Source organism: Salmo salar, chromosome 02, assembly GCF_965601325.2.
Source record: "Salmo salar chromosome 02, fSalSal1, whole genome shotgun sequence".
Lineage (NCBI taxonomy): Eukaryota > Metazoa > Chordata > Actinopteri > Salmoniformes > Salmonidae > Salmo > Salmo salar.
In genome coordinates this window covers 16,312,070-16,330,860 of record NC_138292.1, presented here as the reverse complement: position 1 = coordinate 16,330,860, position 18,791 = coordinate 16,312,070, and the positions used below count along the sequence as shown (strand labels likewise).

Below are 18,791 nucleotides of genomic sequence, written 5' to 3'. Positions count from 1 at the left end.
TGTGTGTGTGTAGAGACTAGGGGTTTTGGGAAGTGTGTGTGTGTAGAGACTAGGGGTTTTGGGAAGTGTGTGTGTGTGTGTAGAGACTAGGGGTTTTGGGAAGTGTGTGTGTGTGTGTAGAGACTAGGGGTTGGGGCAGTGTGTGTGTGTAGAGACTAGGGGTTTTGGGCAGTGTGTGTGTGTGTAGAGACTAGGGGTTGGGGCAGTGTGAGTGTAGAGACTAGGGGTTTTGGGCAGTGTGTGTGTAGAGACTAGGGGTTTTGGGCAGTGTGTGTGTGTGTGTGTAGAGACTAGGGGTTTTGGGAAGTGTGTGTGTGTAGAGACTAGGGGTTTTGGGAAGTGTGTGTGTGTAGAGACTAGGGGTTTTGGGAAGTGTGTGTGTGTAGAGACTAGGGGTTTTGGGAAGTGTGTGTGTGTAGAGACTAGGGGTTTTGGGAAGTGTGTGTGTGTAGAGACTAGGGGTTTTGGGAAGTGTGTGTGTGTAGAGACTAGGGGTTTTGGGAAGTGTGTGTGTGTAGAGACTAGGGGTTTTGGGAAGTGTGTGTGTGTAGAGACTAGGGGTTTTGGGAAGTGTGTGTGTAGAGACTAGGGGTTTTGGGAAGTGTGTGTGTGTAGAGACTAGGGGTTTTGGGAAGTGTGTGTGTGTGTGTGTGTAGAGACTAGGGGTTTTGGGAAGTGTGTGTGTGTGTGTGTGTGTAGAGACTAGGGGTTTTGGGAAGTGTGTGTGTGTGTGTGTGTGTGTAGAGACTAGGGGTTTTGGGAAGTGTGTGTGTGTGTGTGTAGAGACTAGGGGTTTTGGGAAGTGTGTGTGTGTGTGTAGAGACTAGGGGTTTTGGGAAGTGTGTGTGTGTGTGTAGAGACTAGGGGTTTTGGGAAGTGTGTAGAGACTAGGGGTTTTGGGAAGTGTGTAGAGACTAGGGGTTTTGGGAAGTGTGTAGAGACTAGGGGTTTTGGGAAGTGTGTAGAGACTAGGGGTTTTGGGAAGTGTGTGTGTGTGTGTAGAGACTAGGGGTTTTGGGAAGTGTGTGTGTGTGTGTGTGTAGAGACTAGGGGTTTTGGGAAGTGTGTGTGTGTGTGTGTGTAGAGACTAGGGGTTTTGGGAAGTGTGTGTGTGTGTGTGTGTAGAGACTAGGGGTTTTGGGAAGTGTGTGTGTGTGTGTGTGTGTGTAGAGACTAGGGGTTTTGGGAAGTGTGTGTGTGTGTGTAGAGACTAGGGGTTTTGGGAAGTGTGTGTGTGTGTGTAGAGACTAGGGGTTTTGGGAAGTGTGTGTGTGTGTGTAGAGACTAGGGGTTTTGGGAAGTGTGTGTGTGTGTGTAGAGACTAGGGGTTTTGGGAAGTGTGTGTGTGTGTGTGTAGAGACTAGGGGTTTTGGGAAGTGTGTGTGTGTGTGTAGAGACTAGGGGTTTTGGGAAGTGTGTGTGTGTGTGTAGAGACTAGGGGTTTTGGGAAGTGTGTGTGTGTGTGTGTAGAGACTAGGGGTTTTGGGAAGTGTGTGTGTGTGTGTAGAGACTAGGGGTTTTGGGAAGTGTGTAGAGACTAGGGGTTTTGGGAAGTGTGTAGAGACTAGGGGTTTTGGGAAGTGTGTGTGTGTGTGTGTGGAGACTAGGGGTTTTGGGAAGTGTGTGTGTGTGTGTAGAGACTAGGGGTTTTGGGAAGTGTGTGTGTGTGTGTAGAGACTAGGGGTTTTGGGAAGTGTGTGTGTGTGTGTGTGTAGAGACTAGGGGTTTTGGGAAGTGTGTGTGTGTGTGTGTAGAGACTAGGGGTTTTGGGAAGTGTGTGTGTGTGTGTGTAGAGACTAGGGGTTTTGGGAAGTGTGTGTGTGTGTGTAGAGACTAGGGGTTTTGGGAAGTGTGTGTGTGTGTGTGTGTGTAGAGACTAGGGGTTTTGGGAAGTGTGTGTGTGTGTGTGTGTAGAGACTAGGGGTTTTGGGAAGTGTGTGTGTGTGTGTGTGTGTAGAGACTAGGGGTTTTGGGAAGTGTGTGTGTGTGTGTAGAGACTAGGGGTTTTGGGAAGTGTGTGTGTGTGTGTAGAGACTAGGGGTTTTGGGAAGTGTGTGTGTGTGTGTGTAGAGACTAGGGGTTTTGGGAAGTGTGTGTGTGTGTAGAGACTAGGGGTTTTGGGATGTGTGTGTGTGTGTAGAGACTAGGGGTTTTGGGATGTGTGTGTGTGTGTGTGTAGAGACTAGGGGTTTTGGGATGTGTGTGTGTGTGTGTGTAGAGACTAGGGGTTTTGGGATGTGTGTGTGTGTAGAGACTAGGGGTTTTGGGATGTGTGTGTGTGTAGAGACTAGGGGTTTTGGGATGTGTGTGTGTGTAGAGACTAGGGGTTTTGGGATGTGTGTGTGTGTGTAGAGACTAGGGGTTTTGGGATGTGTGTGTGTGTGTAGAGACTAGGGGTTTTGGGATGTGTGTGTGTGTGTGTGTGTGTAGAGACTAGGGGTTTTGGGATGTGTGTGTGTGTGTGTGTGTGTAGAGACTAGGGGTTTTGGGATGTGTGTGTGTGTGTGTGTGTAGAGACTAGGGGTTTTGGGATGTGTGTGTGTGTGTGTGTGTGTGTAGAGACTAGGGGTTTTGGGAAGTGTGTGTGTGTGTAGAGACTAGGGGTTTTGGGAAGTGTGTGTGTGTGTAGAGACTAGGGGTTTTGGGAAGTGTGTGTGTGTGTAGAGACTAGGGGTTTTGGGAAGTGTGTGTGTGTGTAGAGACTAGGGGTTTTGGGAAGTGTGTGTGTGTGTAGAGACTAGGGGTTTTGGGAAGTGTGTGTAGAGACTAGGGGTTTTGGGAAGTGTGTGTGTGTAGAGACTAGGGGTTTTGGGAAGTGTGTGTGTGTAGAGACTAGGGGTTTTGGGAAGTGTGTGTGTGTAGAGACTAGGGGTTTTGGGAAGTGTGTGTGTGTAGAGACTAGGGGTTTTGGGAAGTGTGTGTGTGTAGAGACTAGGGGTTTTGGGAAGTGTGTGTGTGTGTGTGTAGAGACTAGGGGTTTTGGGAAGTGTGTGTGTGTGTGTGTGTAGAGACTAGGGGTTTTGGGAAGTGTGTGTGTGTGTGTGTAGAGACTAGGGGTTTTGGGAAGTGTGTGTGTGTGTGTGTAGAGACTAGGGGTTTTGGGAAGTGTGTGTGTGTGTGTGTAGAGACTAGGGGTTTTGGGAAGTGTGTGTGTGTGTGTGTAGAGACTAGGGGTTTTGGGCAGTGTGTGTGTGTGTGTGTAGAGACTAGGGGTTTTGGGCAGTGTGTGTGTGTGTGTGTAGAGACTAGGGGTTTTGGGCAGTGTGTGTGTGTGTGTGTAGAGACTAGGGGTTTTGGGCAGTGTGTGTGTGTGTGTGTGGAGACTAGGGGTTTTGGGAAGTGTGTGTAGAGACTAGGGGTTTTGGGAAGTGTGTGTAGAGACTAGGGGTTTTGGGAAGTGTGTGTAGAGACTAGGGGTTTTGGGAAGTGTGTGTAGAGACTAGGGGTTTTGGGAAGTGTGTGTAGAGACTAGGGGTTTTGGGAAGTGTGTGTAGAGACTAGGGGTTTTGGGAAGTGTGTGTGTGTAGAGACTAGGGGTTTTGGGAAGTGTGTGTGTGTAGAGACTAGGGGTTTTGGGAAGTGTGTGTGTGTAGAGACTAGGGGTTTTGGGAAGTGTGTGTGTGTAGAGACTAGGGGTTTTGGGAAGTGTGTGTGTGTAGAGACTAGGGGTTTTGGGAAGTGTGTGTGTGTAGAGACTAGGGGTTTTGGGAAGTGTGTGTGTGTAGAGACTAGGGGTTTTGGGAAGTGTGTGTGTGTAGAGACTAGGGGTTTTGGGAAGTGTGTGTGTGTAGAGACTAGGGGTTTTGGGAAGTGTATGTGTGTAGAGACTAGGGGTTTTGGGAAGTGTGTGTGTGTGTGTGTAGAGACTAGGGGTTTTGGGAAGTGTGTGTGTGTGTGTGTAGAGACTAGGGGTTTTGGGAAGTGTGTGTGTGTGTGTGTAGAGACTAGGGGTTTTGGGAAGTGTGTGTGTGTGTGTGTGTGTGTGTAGAGACTAGGGGTTTTGGGAAGTGTGTGTGTGTGTGTGTGTGTGTAGAGACTAGGGGTTTTGGGAAGTGTGTGTGTGTGTGTGTAGAGACTAGGGGTTTTGGGAAGTGTGTGTGTGTGTGTGTGTGTGTAGAGACTAGGGGTTTTGGGAAGTGTGTGTGTGTGTGTGTGTGTGTAGAGACTAGGGGTTTTGGGAAGTGTGTGTAGAGACTAGGGGTTTTGGGAAGTGTGTGTAGAGACTAGGGGTTTTGGGAAGTGTGTGTGTGTGTAGAGACTAGGGGTTTTGGGAAGTGTGTGTGTGTGTAGAGACTAGGGGTTTTAGTGTGTGTGTGTGTAGAGACTAGGGGTTTTAGTGTGTGTGTGTGTGTGTGTAGAGACTAGGGGTTTTAGTGTGTGTGTGTGTGTGTGTAGAGACTAGGGGTTTTGGGAAGTGTGTGTGTGTAGAGACTAGGAGTTTTGGGAAGTGTGTGTGTAGAGGCTAGGGGTTTTGGTAAGTGTGTGTGTGTAGAGACTAGGGGTTTTGGGAAGTGTGTGTGTGTAGAGACTAGGGGTTTTGGGAAGTGTGTGTGTGTGTGTGTAGAGACTAGGGGTTTTGGGAGGTGTGTGTGTGTGTGTGTAGAGACTAGGGGTTTTGGGAGGTGTGTGTAGAGACTAGGGGTTTTGGGAAGTGTGTGTAGAGACTAGGGGTTGGGGCTGTGTGTGTGTGTGTGTGTGTGTGTAGAGACTAGGGGTTGGGGCAGTGTGTGTGTGTGTGTAGAGACTAGGGGTTGGGGCAGTGTGTGTGTGTGTGTGTAGAGACTAGGGGTTGGGGCAGTGTGTGTGTGTAGAGACTAGGGGTTGGGGCAGTGTGTGTGTGTGTGTGTAGAGACTAGGGGTTGGGGCAGTGTGTGTGTGTAGAGACTAGGGGTTGGGGCAGTGTGTGTGTGTAGAGACTAGGGGTTTTGGGAAGTGTGTGTGTGTGTAGAGGCTAGGGGTTTTGGGAAGTGTGTGTGTGTAGAGGCTAGGGGTTTTGGGAAGTGTGTGTGTGTAGAGGCTAGGGGTTTTGGGAAGTGTGTGTGTGTGTAGAGGCTAGGGGTTTTGGGAAGTGTGTGTGTGTAGAGGCTAGGGGTTTTGGGAAGTGTGTGTGTGTAGAGGCTAGGGGTTTTGGGAAGTGTGTGTGTGTGTAGAGGCTAGGGGTTTTGGGAAGTGTGTGTGTGTAGAGACTAGGGGTTTTGGGAAGTGTGTGTGTGTAGAGACTAGGGGTTTTGGGAAGTGTGTGTGTGTGTGTGTGTGTGTGTGTGTGTGTGTAGAGACTAGGGGTTTTGGGAGGTGTGTGTGTGTGTGTGTGTGTGTGTGTGTGTAGAGACTAGGGGTTTTGGGAAGTGTGTGTGTGTGTGTGTAGAGACTAGGGGTTTTGGGAGGTGTGTGTGTGTGTGTGTAGAGACTAGGGGTTTTGGGAAGTGTGTGTGTGTGTGTGTAGAGACTAGGGGTTGGGGCAGTGTGTGTGTGTTTGTGTGTGTGTGTGTGTAGAGACTAGGGGTTGGGGCAGTGTGTGTGTGTATGTGTGTGTGTAGAGACTAGGGGTTGGGGCAGTGGAATATGGCAGAGACGTCAAGGAAGGATGGGAATATTGTCCTGTTGTCACGTCTCTGTTTCAGAACACACCATGTATTTATCTCTGACCCCCCCCTTGCTCCTCACCTCCACCCTTCTCGCTCTCTCTCTGTCTCTCTCTGTCTCTCTCTGTCTCTCTCTGTCTCTCTCTCTCTCTGTCTCTCTCTGTCTCTCTGTCTGTCTGTCTGTCTGCTCGGGGGAAACTCAGTTCTGTGTGATGTGGACAGTTCCAGGTAAGCCTACAGAAATAGACATAGGTGTGATCATATGGTCAGACAACAAACTGGAACAATCCTCCATCCTCCACCAACTCTCCAGACCCTCCTCTTTCTCACTCCATAGTAACCTGTGTGTGTTTCAGGTCCTCTTTGAGTGGCTGGTCAGTAGGGTCTCAGGACGCGACGCTGCGTGATGTTGACTACATCAGCTTCCTGTTCTCCACCCTCACAGGTCAGGCTCCGCCCTCACATTTCCTGTCTCACTGATATCTGGTCAACAGATGTGATGAACCTTCAGGTTCATGAAGAAGTACACTCCAAGAAAACTGACCAATCTTTCTCTCTTTCAGGGTTTTCATCTGATGAGCTGTCCACCCTGCAGGAGGCTGGGGATGACAGCGTGCTCCCTCCCTCCCCCCTCTCCCCCCTCAGCCTCTACCCCACCCCCCTGGAGCAGTTCACACACCACTGGGACGTGGTGGAGGTCAGGACACACCTCCCTCACAACACCTAGCAGGGCTTTAGAAGTGACTGTTGTGACAGGAACAGGAAGAGAGTGTAAAATGTGAAAAGAGAAGGACAGTGACCGAGATGGAGACTGAGCACTTCTGCCAGTGTAGTGTACCTGTGAGAGGTGTTCTGGAGACTGTCTGTTATTTAGTTCCCCCTGGTGTCTCACACAGGGCTCAGAGGGGGAAGATTTATCTGACCGCGCTGGCCGAGAGGGGAACCTTTATCGCGTTGCGCAGGCTGTGTCTGCGTGGTTATCGGGCACTGTGTAAATGCAGAAATGCTAATGAGAGCCTGTGGCATGATGGGAGTGTGACATTTGTGCTCGGAAATGAGCATTAAAGGAAATGTGCCCCGAAGCAAGAGGTGTGTGTGGAGGGGGGGGCTATAATCACTAATTCAGCTCTTCAATTAGAGCCTGGGATCCTGCTCATCTCATCTCCATGTCTGAGTCAATCAGACTGAGGGTTGGGGGGGCAGGGGGGACAGGATTAGGGAACGGACCATGTCTGCTCTGATTCCACTAATGAGACAGGATTGTTTTTAATGGAGGAGAGAATGCCAACAGGTGCACAGGTCTGGGGGCTGGCACACACACACATTCTAACACATTGAACACACCTCATTTCAATAGAACGTAATGACAAATTGGGTTTTGATTTGAAGTTAATGAGGAAAAGTTGAACATTGTTTCTCACCTCTGAAAGTTTGTGTGATGCCCTCTAGTCTCACCTGTACCCCTCTGTCGCTCTCTACAGTGTGTATGTGAGCAGTGACATAGAGATGTAGGGAGCACTAAAAACAACATATTGTAATGTACTTGTTGGCCCCAACCTGTTATGTATCTCTTGGATGTGTGGAGAAAGACCATCTGTTAGATATAAAAATAACTAAGTAGACATTTGCACGTGTGGTGTAATGTGGTTTGTCTGATGAATGGTTGTGGGTGACGTTGATTAGAGAAGAGAGTGACATGTGCCTCTCCTTCATTTGTCCTCTAATTCCATCCCTCCATAATGCCATTACTGCTATTGGATTTCACCCTCCTCACACAGACACTTCCTGGTTGTTTGGGCTCATAAAACAATGTTTAAAAAGATTGTCAGGTCTGCCACGTCAGCTCCCATTACCCAGCCTCGCTTAACCCTTTCATTTCTAGGAAAAGGGGGAGTGTGGAGGGAGAGGTATCTGGTGGTGTGGAGGAGAGGAGAGGTATCTGGTGGATGTGGAGGAGAGGAGAGGTATCTGGTGGATTGGGGAGGAGAGGTATCTGGTGGTTGGGGAGGAGAGGTATCTGGTGGGTGGGGAGGAGAGGTATCTGGTGGTGTGGAGGAGAGGAGAGGTATCTGGTGGATGTGGAGGAGAGGAGAGGTATCTGGTGGTTGGGGAGGGAGAGGTATCTGGTGGGTGGGGAGGAGAGGAGAGGTATCTGGTGGTGTGGAGGAGAGGAGAGGTATCTGGTGGGTGGGGAGGAGAGGAGAGGTATCTGGTGGGTGTGGAGGAGAGGAGAGGTATCTGGTGGGTGGGGAGGAGAGGAGAGGTATCTGGTGGGTGGGGAGGAGAGGAGAGGTATCTGGTGGTGTGGAGGAGAGGAGAGGTATCTGGTGGGTGGGGAGGAGAGGAGAGGTATCTGGTGGGTGGGGAGGAGAGGAGAGGTATCTGGTGGGTGGGGAGGAGAGGTATCTGGTGGTTGGGGAGGAGAGGAGAGGTATCTGGTGGGTGGGGAGGAGAGGAGAGGTATCTGGTGGGTGGGGAGGAGAGGAGAGGTATCTGGTGGGTGGGGAGGAGAGGAGAGGTATCTGGTGGGTGGGGAGGAGAGGAGAGGTATCTGGTGGTTGGGGAGGAGAGGAGAGGTATCTGGTGGTTGGGGAGGAGAGGAGAGGTCTGGTGGTGGAGGAGAGGAGAGGTATCTGGTGGGTGGGGAGGAGAGGAGAGGTATCTGGTGGGTGGGGAGGAGAGGTATCTGGTGGATGGGGAGGAGAGGAGAGGTATCTGGTGGATGGGGAGGAGAGGAGAGGTCGTGGTGGGGAGGAGAGGAGAGGTATCTGGTGGGTGGGGAGGAGAGGAGAGGTATCTGGTGGGTGGGGAGGAGAGGTATCTGGTGGATGGGGAGGAGAGGAGAGGTATCTGGTGGGTGGGGAGGAGAGGTATCTGGTGGGTGGGGAGGAGAGGTATCTGGTGGGTGGGGAGGAGAGGAGAGGTATCTGGTGGGTGGGGAGGAGAGGAGAGGTATCTGGTGGGTGGGGAGGAGAGGAGAGGTATCTGGTGGGTGGGGAGGAGAGGAGAGGTGTCTGGTGGATGGGGAGGAGAGGAGAGGTATCTGGTGGATGTGGAGGAGAGGAGAGGTATCTGGTGGGTGTGGAGGAGAGGAGAGGTATCTGGTGGTTGGGAGAGGAGAGGTATCTGGTGGATGGAGAGGTATCTGGTGGATGGAGAGGAGAGGTATCTGGTGGATGGAGAGGAGAGGTATCTGGTGGATGGAGAGGAGAGGTATCTGGTGGGTGGAGAGGAGAGGTATCTGGTGGGTGTGAGGGAGAGGTATCTGGTGGGTGTGAGGGAGAGGTATCTGGTGGGTGTGAGGGAGAGGTATCTGGTGGGTGTGAGGGAGAGGTATCTGGTGGGTGGGGAGGAGAGGAGAGGTATCTGGTGGATGTGGAGGAGAGGAGAGGTATCTGGTGGATGTGGAGGAGAGGAGAGGTATCTGGTGGGTGTGAGGGAGAGGTATCTGGTGGGTGGGGAGGAGAGGAGAGGTATCTGGTGGGTGTGAGGGAGAGGTATCTGGTGGGTGGGGAGGAGAGGAGAGGTATCTGGTGGGTGGGGAGGGAGAGGTATCTGGTGGGTGGGGAGGAGAGGAGAGGTATCTGGTGGGTGGGGAGGAGAGGAGAGGTATCTGGTGGGTGGGGAGGAGAGGAGAGGTATCTGGTGGATGTGGAGGAGAGGAGAGGTATCTGGTGGGTGGGTGGGGAGGAGAGGAGAGGTATCTGGTGGTGGGTGGGGAGGAGAGGAGAGGTATCTGGTGGGTGGGGAGGAGAGGAGAGGTATCTGGTGGGAGGAGAGGAGAGGTATCTGGTGGATGGGGAGGAGAGGAGAGGTATCTGGTGGATGGGGAGGAGAGGAGAGGTATCTGGTGGATGTGGAGGAGAGGAGAGGTATCTGGTGGGTGTGGAGGAGAGGAGAGGTATCTGGTGGATGGAGAGGAATCTGGTGGATGGAGAGGAGAGGTATCTGGTGGATGGAGAGGAGAGGTATCTGGTGGGTGGGGAGGGAGAGGTATCTGGTGGGTGGGGAGGGAGAGGTATCTGGTGGGTGGGGAGGGAGAGTTATCTGGTGGATGTGGAGGGAGGAGAGGTATATGGTGGATGGAGAGGTATCTGGTGGATGGAGAGGTATCTGGTGGATGGAGAGGTATCTGGTGGATGGAGAGGAGAGGTATCTGGTGGATGGGGAGGAGAGGTATCTGGTGGGTGTGAGGGAGAGGTATCTGGTGGGTGGGGAGGAGAGGAGAGGTATCTGGTGGGTGGGGAGGAGAGGAGAGGTATCTGGTGGGTGGGGAGGAGAGGAGAGGTATCTGGTGGGTGGGGAGGAGAGGAGAGGTATCTGGTGGGTGGGGAGGAGAGGAGAGGTATCTGGTGGGTGGGGAGGAGAGGAGAGGTATCTGGTGGGTGGGGAGGAGAGGAGAGGTATCTGGTGGGTGGGGAGGAGAGGTATCTGGTGGGTGGAGGAGAGGAGAGGTATCTGGTGGGTGGGGAGGAGAGGAGAGGTATCTGGTGGGTGGGGAGGAGAGGAGAGGTATCTGGTGGGTGGGGAGGAGAGGAGAGGTATCTGGTGGGTGGGGAGGAGAGGAGAGGTATCTGGTGGGTGGGGAGGAGAGGAGAGGTATCTGGTGGGTGGGGAGGAGAGGAGAGGTATCTGGTGGGTGGGGAGGAGAGGAGAGGTATCTGGTGGGTGGGGAGGAGAGGAGAGGTATCTGGTGGATGTGGAGGAGAGGAGAGGTATCTGGTGGATGTGGAGGAGAGGAGAGGTATCTGGTGGGTGTGGAGGAGAGGAGAGGTATCTGGTGGGTGTGGAGGAGAGGAGAGGTATCTGGTGGGTGTGGAGGAGAGGAGAGGTATCTGGTGGATGGAGAGGAATCTGGTGGATGGAGAGGAGAGGTATCTGGTGGGTGTGAGGGAGAGGTATCTGGTGGGTGTGAGGGAGAGGTATCTGGTGGGTGTGAGGGAGAGTTATCTGGTGGATGTGGAGGGGAGGAGAGGTATCTGGTGGATGGAGAGGTATCTGGTGGATGGAGAGGTATCTGGTGGATGGAGAGGAGAGGTATCTGGTGGATGGGGAGGAGAGGTATCTGGTGGATGGAGAGGAGAGGTATCTGGTGGATGGAGAGGAGAGGTATCTGGTGGATGGAGAGGAGAGGTATCTGGTGGATGGAGAGGAGAGGTATCTGGTGGATGGAGAGGAGAGGTATCTGGTGGATGGAGAGGAGAGGTATCTGGTGGATGGAGAGGAGAGGTATCTGGTGGATGGAGAGGAGAGGTATCTGGTGGATGGAGAGGAGAGGTATCTGGTGGATGGAGAGGGAGAGGTATCTGGTGGATGGGGAGGGAGGTATCTGGTGGATGGAGAGGTATCTGGTGGATGGAGAGGTATCTGGTGGATGGAGAGGTATCTGGTGGATGGAGAGGTATCTGGTGGATGGAGAGGAGAGGTATCTGGTGGATGTGGAGGAGAGGTATCTGGTGGATGTGGAGGAGAGGTGTCTGGTGGATGGGGAGGAGAGGTGTCTGGTGGATGGGGAGGAGAGGAGAGGTATCTGGTGGATGGGGAGGAGAGGAGAGGTATCTGGTGGAGGAGAGGAGAGGTATCTGGTGGATGGAGAGGAGAGGTATCTGGTGGATGGAGAGGAGAGGTATCTGGTGGATGGGAGGAGGGAGAGGTATCTGGTGGATGGGGAGGAGAGGAGAGGTGGATGGGGAGGAGAGGAGAGGTATCTGGTGGATGGGGAGGAGAGGAGAGGTATCTGGTGGATGGGGAGGAGAGGAGAGGTATCTGGTGGATGGGGAGGAGAGGAGAGGTATCTGGTGGATGGGGAGGAGAGGAGAGGTATCTGGTGGATGGGGAGGAGAGGAGAGGTATCTGGTGGATGGGGAGGAGAGGAGAGGTATCTGGTGGATGGAGAGGAGAGGTATCTGGTGGATGTGGAGGAGAGGTATCTGGTGGATGTGGAGGAGAGGTGTCTGGTGGATGGGGAGGAGAGGTGTCTGGTGGATGGGGAGGAGAGGAGAGGTATCTGGTGGATGGGGAGGAGAGGAGAGGTATCTGGTGGAGGAGAGGAGAGGTATCTGGTGGATGGAGAGGAGAGGTATCTGGTGGATGGAGAGGAGAGGTATCTGGTGGATGGGGAGGAGAGGAGAGGTATCTGGTGGATGGGGAGGAGAGGAGAGGTGGATGGGGAGGAGAGGAGAGGTATCTGGTGGATGGGGAGGAGAGGAGAGGTGTCTGGTGGATGGGGAGGAGAGGAGAGGTGTCTGGTGGATGGGGAGGAGAGGAGAGGTATCTGGTGGATGGGGAGGAGAGGAGAGGTATCTGGTGGATGGGGAGGAGAGGAGAGGTATCTGGTGGATGGAGAGGAGAGGTATCTGGTGGATGGAGAGGAGAGGTATCTGGTGGATGGGGAGGAGAGGAGAGGTGGATGGGGAGGAGAGGAGAGGTATCTGGTGGATGGGGAGGAGAGGAGAGGTGTCTGGTGGATGGGGAGGAGAGGAGAGGTGTCTGGTGGATGGGGAGGAGAGGAGAGGTGTCTGGTGGATGGGGAGGAGAGGAGAGGTATTTGGTGGATGGGGAGGAGAGGAGAGGTGTCTGGTGGATGTGGAGGAGAGGTATCTGGTGATGGAGAGGTGTCTGGTGGATGTGGAGGAGAGGAGAGGTGTCTGGTGGATGTGGAGGAGAGGAGAGGTATCTGGTGGATGTGGAGGAGAGGAGAAGTATCTGGTGGATGTGGAGGAGAGGTATCTGGTGGAGGAGAGGAGAGGTATCTGGTGGATGGACAGGAGAGGAATCTGGTGGATGGAGAGGAGAGGAATCTGGTGGATGGAGAGGAGAGGTATCTGGTGGATGTGGAGGAGAGGAGAGGTATCTGGTGGATGTGGAGGAGAGGTATCTGGTGGATGTGGAGGAGAGGTATCTGGTGGATGTGAGGAGAGGTATCTGGTGGATGTGAGGAGAGGTATCTGGTGGATGTGGAGGAGAGGAGAGGTATCTGGTGGATGTGGAGGAGAGGAGAGGTATCTGGTGGATGTGGAGGAGAGGTATCTGGTGGATGTGGAGAGGAGAGGTATCTGGTGGATGTGGAGGAGAGGTATCTGGTGGATGTGGAGGAGAGGTATCTGGTGGATGTGGAGGAGAGGTATCTGGTGGATGTGGAGGAGAGGTATCTGGTGGATGTGGAGGAGAGGGAGGTATCTGGTGGATGTGGAGGAGAGGAGAGGTATCTGGTGGATGGGGAGGAGAGGAGAGGTATCTGGTGGATGGGGAGGAGAGGAGAGGTATCTGGTGGATGGGGAGGAGAGGAGAGGTATCTGGTGGATGGGGAGGAGAGGAGAGGTATCTGGTGGATGGGGAGGAGAGGAGAGGTGTCTGGTGGATGTGGAGGAGAGGAGAGGTATCTGGTGGATGTGTAACATATTGGTTACGTCATTTGTAATCAAGCAGACTTATATTTATTTATTTATTTGACTAGGCAAGTCAGTTAAGAACAAATTCTTATTTACAATGACGGCCAAACCCGGACGACGCTGGGACAATTGTGCGCCGCCCTATGGGACTCCCAATCACGGCCGGATGTGATACAGCCTAGATTCGAACCAGGGACTGTAGTGACGCCTCTTGTACTGAGATTAGGCTGGACAATAGAACGAGTCAAAATTCACCCAAAGCTGAAAATGGCACAAGAACGTTGGCTAAGCTGGAACACTTGCGCGAGCCCATAGCAAATGAATGGAATGGAACGTTTGCAGAGGCTGTTTTGACTGGAGTGATGCTTAGAATTCCATTTAGCCTAAATGGCACTAAAAAATGTATCCCTTTTTATTTTACCACTAAAATCTGTTCTTAGGACGAAACTGAAAAATAACAACTTGTGTTGAAAGTTAACATCCGCAACTCGACGGTGCCAAGTGTGCTTATGTCTGCATAACGAGGAAGTAGGGAAAAAATGGCAACTTCTATTTCTGGTCTAGCGTTTGATGACAAGGAGATACACTGCCCAGCCTTACATAATTTGTGAGAGGAGATTCTCATGATTAAAATGGTGTCCGAATTGAAAAAAATCAAAATATACACATTGTGAGATATTTTGCGAAATATACCAGCATGCTTCTCCATAGGAAAACAATGGGGGGAGCTCGGCGTTCCAAGGGCAAAAGGTATTTCGGGGATAGCATTTAATGACAACGAGAGACACTGCCCAGCTTTACATAATTACAAAGAGGAGATTCTCATGATTTAAAATGGTGTCCAATTTAAAAGAAAATCAAAATATACACATTCTGCGATATTTGGCAAAATAGACGGACATACCTATATTTCCCTGTAGTAAACCTTGGGACGACCTCAGAGGTCCATGAGTAATTTTTAGTTGTTTACATTTTAACTATAAACAACAAAAAATTACTCATGGAACTCTGAGGTCGTCCCAGCAGGTCTCCATTGCCAACAATAGCAAAGCAGACATTGTGACATAGTACAATAAACTGGGATTAGAACGTTTGGAAGGCGAGTTGGTGCCACAGTGTTCAATAGAACTAATAGGAGCTGGCAGGGTGAAAAATGCCCTAAAATAAGGCCTGTTTTTTCATGATCACTTCAAAACTACGGCAGGCAGCTAGGATATATGGTAATATTATGAAACTGGGCTCCACCGCGGATGCAATGAACTAGTTTTTATTAGAAAAAAGCATTGTTAAAAATGTCATGTGTCCAGCCTACTGAGCTGCAGCACCTTAGACCGCTGCCCCACTCGGGAGACACTCCAATATGAATGATATTAATGTTGTGAAATATGACCTTTAAAACAGCAGGAAGTGATCTTAACCACTGTCTCTATGTCCCGCCCACAGGAAGTGTGCCACTGCTTGGAGACGCTGGGGTCTCGTTCACAGTGCTTCGACGTGCTGCAGAACGGCATCTGCAAGAACCTGGTGAGATGGTGTACTTGTGTGTACTCATCTCTGTGCGTGTGTGTGTGTGTAACTGTGTCTCTCCCTCCCAGACTGGTCTGGCTGTGGTACCAGACAGTATGGCAGCAGGGTTGTTGAGAGCAGTGGCCAGACTGTTGGACCTGTCCTTCCTCCCCAGTGAACCTCTGCTGAGGTTCCTGTCCCGCTGCTGCCTCAGCCTACTGTCTCTGCTACTGACACTACAGCAGGACACCGCCTCAGAGAACAACCACAAGAGGTAGCCTGTGTGTGACCTCTCTGTGCAGTCATGTTGTCTCTGTGTGTGTAACCTTTTTCCTTCCCTGTAGGGAGGCGGTGTGGGGAGCGTGAGTGTGTGTGTATAGATTGTGTCCAACCTTTCTCTCTCTCTCCCTGCAGGGAGGCAGTGTGGGGCGCGTGTGTGGCAGCGCTGAGCAGCATTCCCCGGCTGTTGCGGTTGGTTCTGCAGTCGTTGCGAGTTAGGGACCTGTGTGAGGAGGAGCTGCCTCAGCTGGCCCAGATACTGTCCCTGCTGCTGCAGCACACAGCGCTACGCAACCACATGCTGGCTAACGCAACTCTACTACAACACATTATACAGGACCTCACGGTAAACACACACAGTCAACTACTCAACCACATGCTGGCTAACGCAACTCTACTACAACACATTATACAGGACCTCACGGTAAACACACACAGTCAACTATTCAACCACATGCTGGCTAACGCAACTCTACTACAACACATTATACAGGACCTCACGGTAAACACACACAGTCAACTACTCAACCACATGCTGGCTAACGCAACTCTACTACAACACATTATACAGGACCTCACGGTAAACACACACAGTCAACTACTCAACCACATGCTGGCTAACGCAACTCTACTACAATACATTATACAGGACCTCACGGTAAACACACACAGTCAACTACCCAACCACATGCTGGCTAACGCAACTCTACTACAATACATTATACAGGACCTCACGGTAAACACACACAGTCAACTACTCAACCACATGCTGGCTAACGCAACTCTACAATACATTATACAGGACCTCACGGTAAACACACACAGTCAACTACTCAACCACATGCTGGCTAACGCAACTCTACTACAACACATTATACAGGACCTCACGGTAAACACACACAGTCAACTACTCAACCACATGCTGGCTAACGCAACTCTACAACACATTATACAGGACCTCACGGTAAACACACACAGTCAACTACTCAACCACATGCTGGCTAACGCAACTCTACTACAACACATTATACAGGACCTCACGGTAAACACACACAGTCAACTACTCAACCACATGCTGGCTAACGCAACTCTACAATACATTATACAGGACCTCACGGTAAACACACACAGTCAACTACTCAACCACATGCTGGCTAACGCAACTCTACTACAACACATTATACAGGACCTCACGGTAAACACACACAGTCAACTACTCAACCACATGCTGGCTAACGCAACTCTACTACAACACATTATACAGGACCTCACGGTAAACACACACAGTCAACTACTCAACCACATGCTGGCTAACGCAACTCTACAATACATTATACAGGACCTCACGGTAAACACACACAGTCAACTACCCAACCACATGCTGGCTAACGCAACTCTACTACAATACATTATACAGGACCTCACGGTAAACACACACAGTCAACTACCCAACCACATGCTGGCTAACGCAACTCTACAACACATTATACAGGACCTCACGGTAAACACACACAGTCAACTACTCAACCACATGCTGGCTAACGCAACTCTACAACACATTATACAGGACCTCACGGTAAACACACACAGTCAACTACTCAACCACATGCTGGCTAACGCAACTCTACTACAACACATTATACAGGACCTCACGGTAAACACACACAGTCAACTATTCAACCACATGCTGGCTAACGCAACTCTACAATACATTATACAGGACCTCACTGTAGTATGTTAGAATAAAAAGGTCAGTGTGAGGTGTGTGTTCTCTGAGGTTCTAATGATGGCGTGTGTGTTCCAGAGGTACTGTCGAGGTGAGTCCAAGGAGCAGTGGATGACTGACCTGCTGTACTGCTACAGCGTAACCATGGCGACTCACCGGGGAAACCTGGGGCTCCGAGACATCTACTGACCTAGGCCCCAAACCAACCACAGACCCTTCTGCCCGTCTTACTGTTCTCTGTCCACTGTCTAACCCATATGTCAAACTTATTCCACTGAGGTACGAGTGTCTGCGGGCTTTCGCTCCACCCTTGTACTTGATGGATGAATTAAGTTCACTAATGAGTCAGGAACTCCCCTCACCTGATTGTCTTAATTGAAAGGAAAAAAGTAAAACCTGCAGACACTCAGTCGTCCGTGGAATGAGTTTGACACCCCTGGTCTAACCTCAGACATCCTGTCTTCCCCATCGGTCTCTCTGTCCTCCTCATTCAGCTTTTATTCCTGGCCCAAAACCAACTGTCTTCATATTGCTAAATATTGTGGCCACCACTAGTCCTGGAGAGATAAAATGATGTGCAAGCTTTAGTTACAGTGCAGCACTAACATACTGATCGCCTGAATCAGTGCTGGGTTGGAACTAATGCCTGCACACACTGCATCTCCAAGACCAGGATTGAATTAAAGGATTTCTCAACTGATTACTGCTTTTATTACAAAAAGAGAAAATAAAGCTTGAGTCAGTGAAACTTATCAATGTATTTATTTGAGAGGTTTTCTAAAAAGGTAGAAAAACAACATGGACATTAACATTGAGGCTGGTATTCAATCATAAATGTAAAGCCTTGACATCTGATTGTTTCAACAGTAGTGCATCAGAGTGAACAGCATCGACACTGAAACACAGTTTCTATCTTTAAAGTGACAGTTCCCCTTGATGAGGCGCCACAAACATCTGGCTAACTTTTTAAGTCAACTATCTCTAAGGCAGGAAGTGATGTATAATATACAATTAAAGAGTAACGGAGTGTGTATAAAATGCATAAATATACCCCCCTCCACAGAGTCCTTCTACAGAGAAAGCACAGGTACACCTGTACCCTCTGGACCTAAATGACCTTGTGTACATCTGTGTACCTACTATTATGGCTGAGGGGGAAAGTGGGAGGGGCATGCATGCCTGTGGGAACCTGCTCAGGTAGATACTGAGGTAGAGTTGACTACAACCTAGTACAAGTGTTATGGCTGACGGGAAGAGTGTGTGTCTGCAAGCAGGCGTGTGTGTCAGCGTCTGCAGGTGGGCTGGCTGTATGACCGGCTGTTGACAGACTGCCTCATTCTCCACATGGGAGGAAAGGTTATCTCTGTGTGTGTTCATTTTCTGTATGGTTGAAATTATCTTGCACACATACCATGTCGGTTGACTTAACTCCGCCCTGTGAGGTCATGACTGTGACGTCTCATAACTTTGTTTATACTACTGGACACAGGAAGAGAGGACAATCAGGCCAAGAACTCCATGGTTAATACTGGGCACAGAAAGAGAGTACAATCTGAGAGGAAGAGGCATAACTGCCTGAAAATACAGCATGACACAGACCAAGTGGGGATTTTTTTATATGGTGGTCAATGAGTGTTGAATTGATGAGTGAGGCTTATTTGACATAATATACATTTTGTAATATTTAGGTTATTACAAGTGTACTGATAAGTGGACACACATGGCATCTCTGAGAAGTCAGTTATATCAGAGTTGTTCACATGCAAATCTGCCCTCATTGGCGCAAGAGTTCCCACCTCCTCTGCAGAAACATATTCCTGTAGTCACACCATTGGGGGCCCCCCTCTTGTCAGTATATAGATGCTCTGTTTACAATCTGGCCAATAACTCCACCATGATAAGGCAGTTGGGTAAGTAATTTCAAGATAAATGGCATACAAACATATGTGTGTTAACAGATGCTTTTATCCAAAGCAACTCAGTCACGCGTGCATACATTTTACATATGGCTGGTCCTGGGAATCAAACCCAGTACCCAAGCATCAGAAGCACCATGCTCTACCAACTGAGCCACGAAGGACACATGCAGGGTGTGTGTGTGGTCATCAGTGTTTCCCCCGGCCCTGTCCAGCGCTGTGGGGTCTGAGGTGGTAGGAGTACTGGCTGGCCTGCCCCACTGCATCACACAGGTGCACACACTCCACACTGCTCACTGCAAAAACACACACAGAAATAACATGCTAACAGAGGAAACTGATTTTGTACAGTTCATCCACATCACTCTATTCCCATAATCAAATCACATTT

At 50.6% G+C, this 18,791-nt stretch overlaps 2 protein-coding genes across 3 annotated transcripts in view; one reads left to right on the top strand and one right to left on the bottom strand.

Moving 5' to 3' along the window:
• The first annotated feature begins 5,589 nt into the window (after positions 1 to 5,589).
• On the top strand, positions 5,590 to 17,236 carry LOC145860051 (testis-expressed protein 10 homolog). The gene is made up of 6 exons (XM_082960230.1): positions 5,590 to 6,027; positions 6,146 to 6,279; positions 14,417 to 14,497; positions 14,569 to 14,753; positions 14,894 to 15,104; positions 16,563 to 17,236. The coding sequence occupies exons 4-6, from the start codon at positions 14,596 to 14,598 to the stop codon at positions 16,671 to 16,673; spliced, it is 480 nt and encodes a 159-aa protein (XP_082816356.1). The 5' UTR covers positions 5,590 to 6,027; positions 6,146 to 6,279; positions 14,417 to 14,497; positions 14,569 to 14,595; the 3' UTR covers positions 16,674 to 17,236.
• Positions 17,231 to 18,791, bottom strand: part of LOC106593616 (inversin) — a 192,994-nt gene continuing 191,433 nt past the window's right edge. For both annotated transcript variants that reach the window (XM_082960225.1, XM_082960223.1), the window contains exon 19: positions 17,231 to 18,696. In XM_082960225.1, coding sequence (XP_082816351.1) covers positions 18,590 to 18,696 — 107 coding nt within the window. In that variant the 3' untranslated portion in view covers positions 17,231 to 18,589. The remainder of the gene's footprint in view (positions 18,697 to 18,791) is intronic.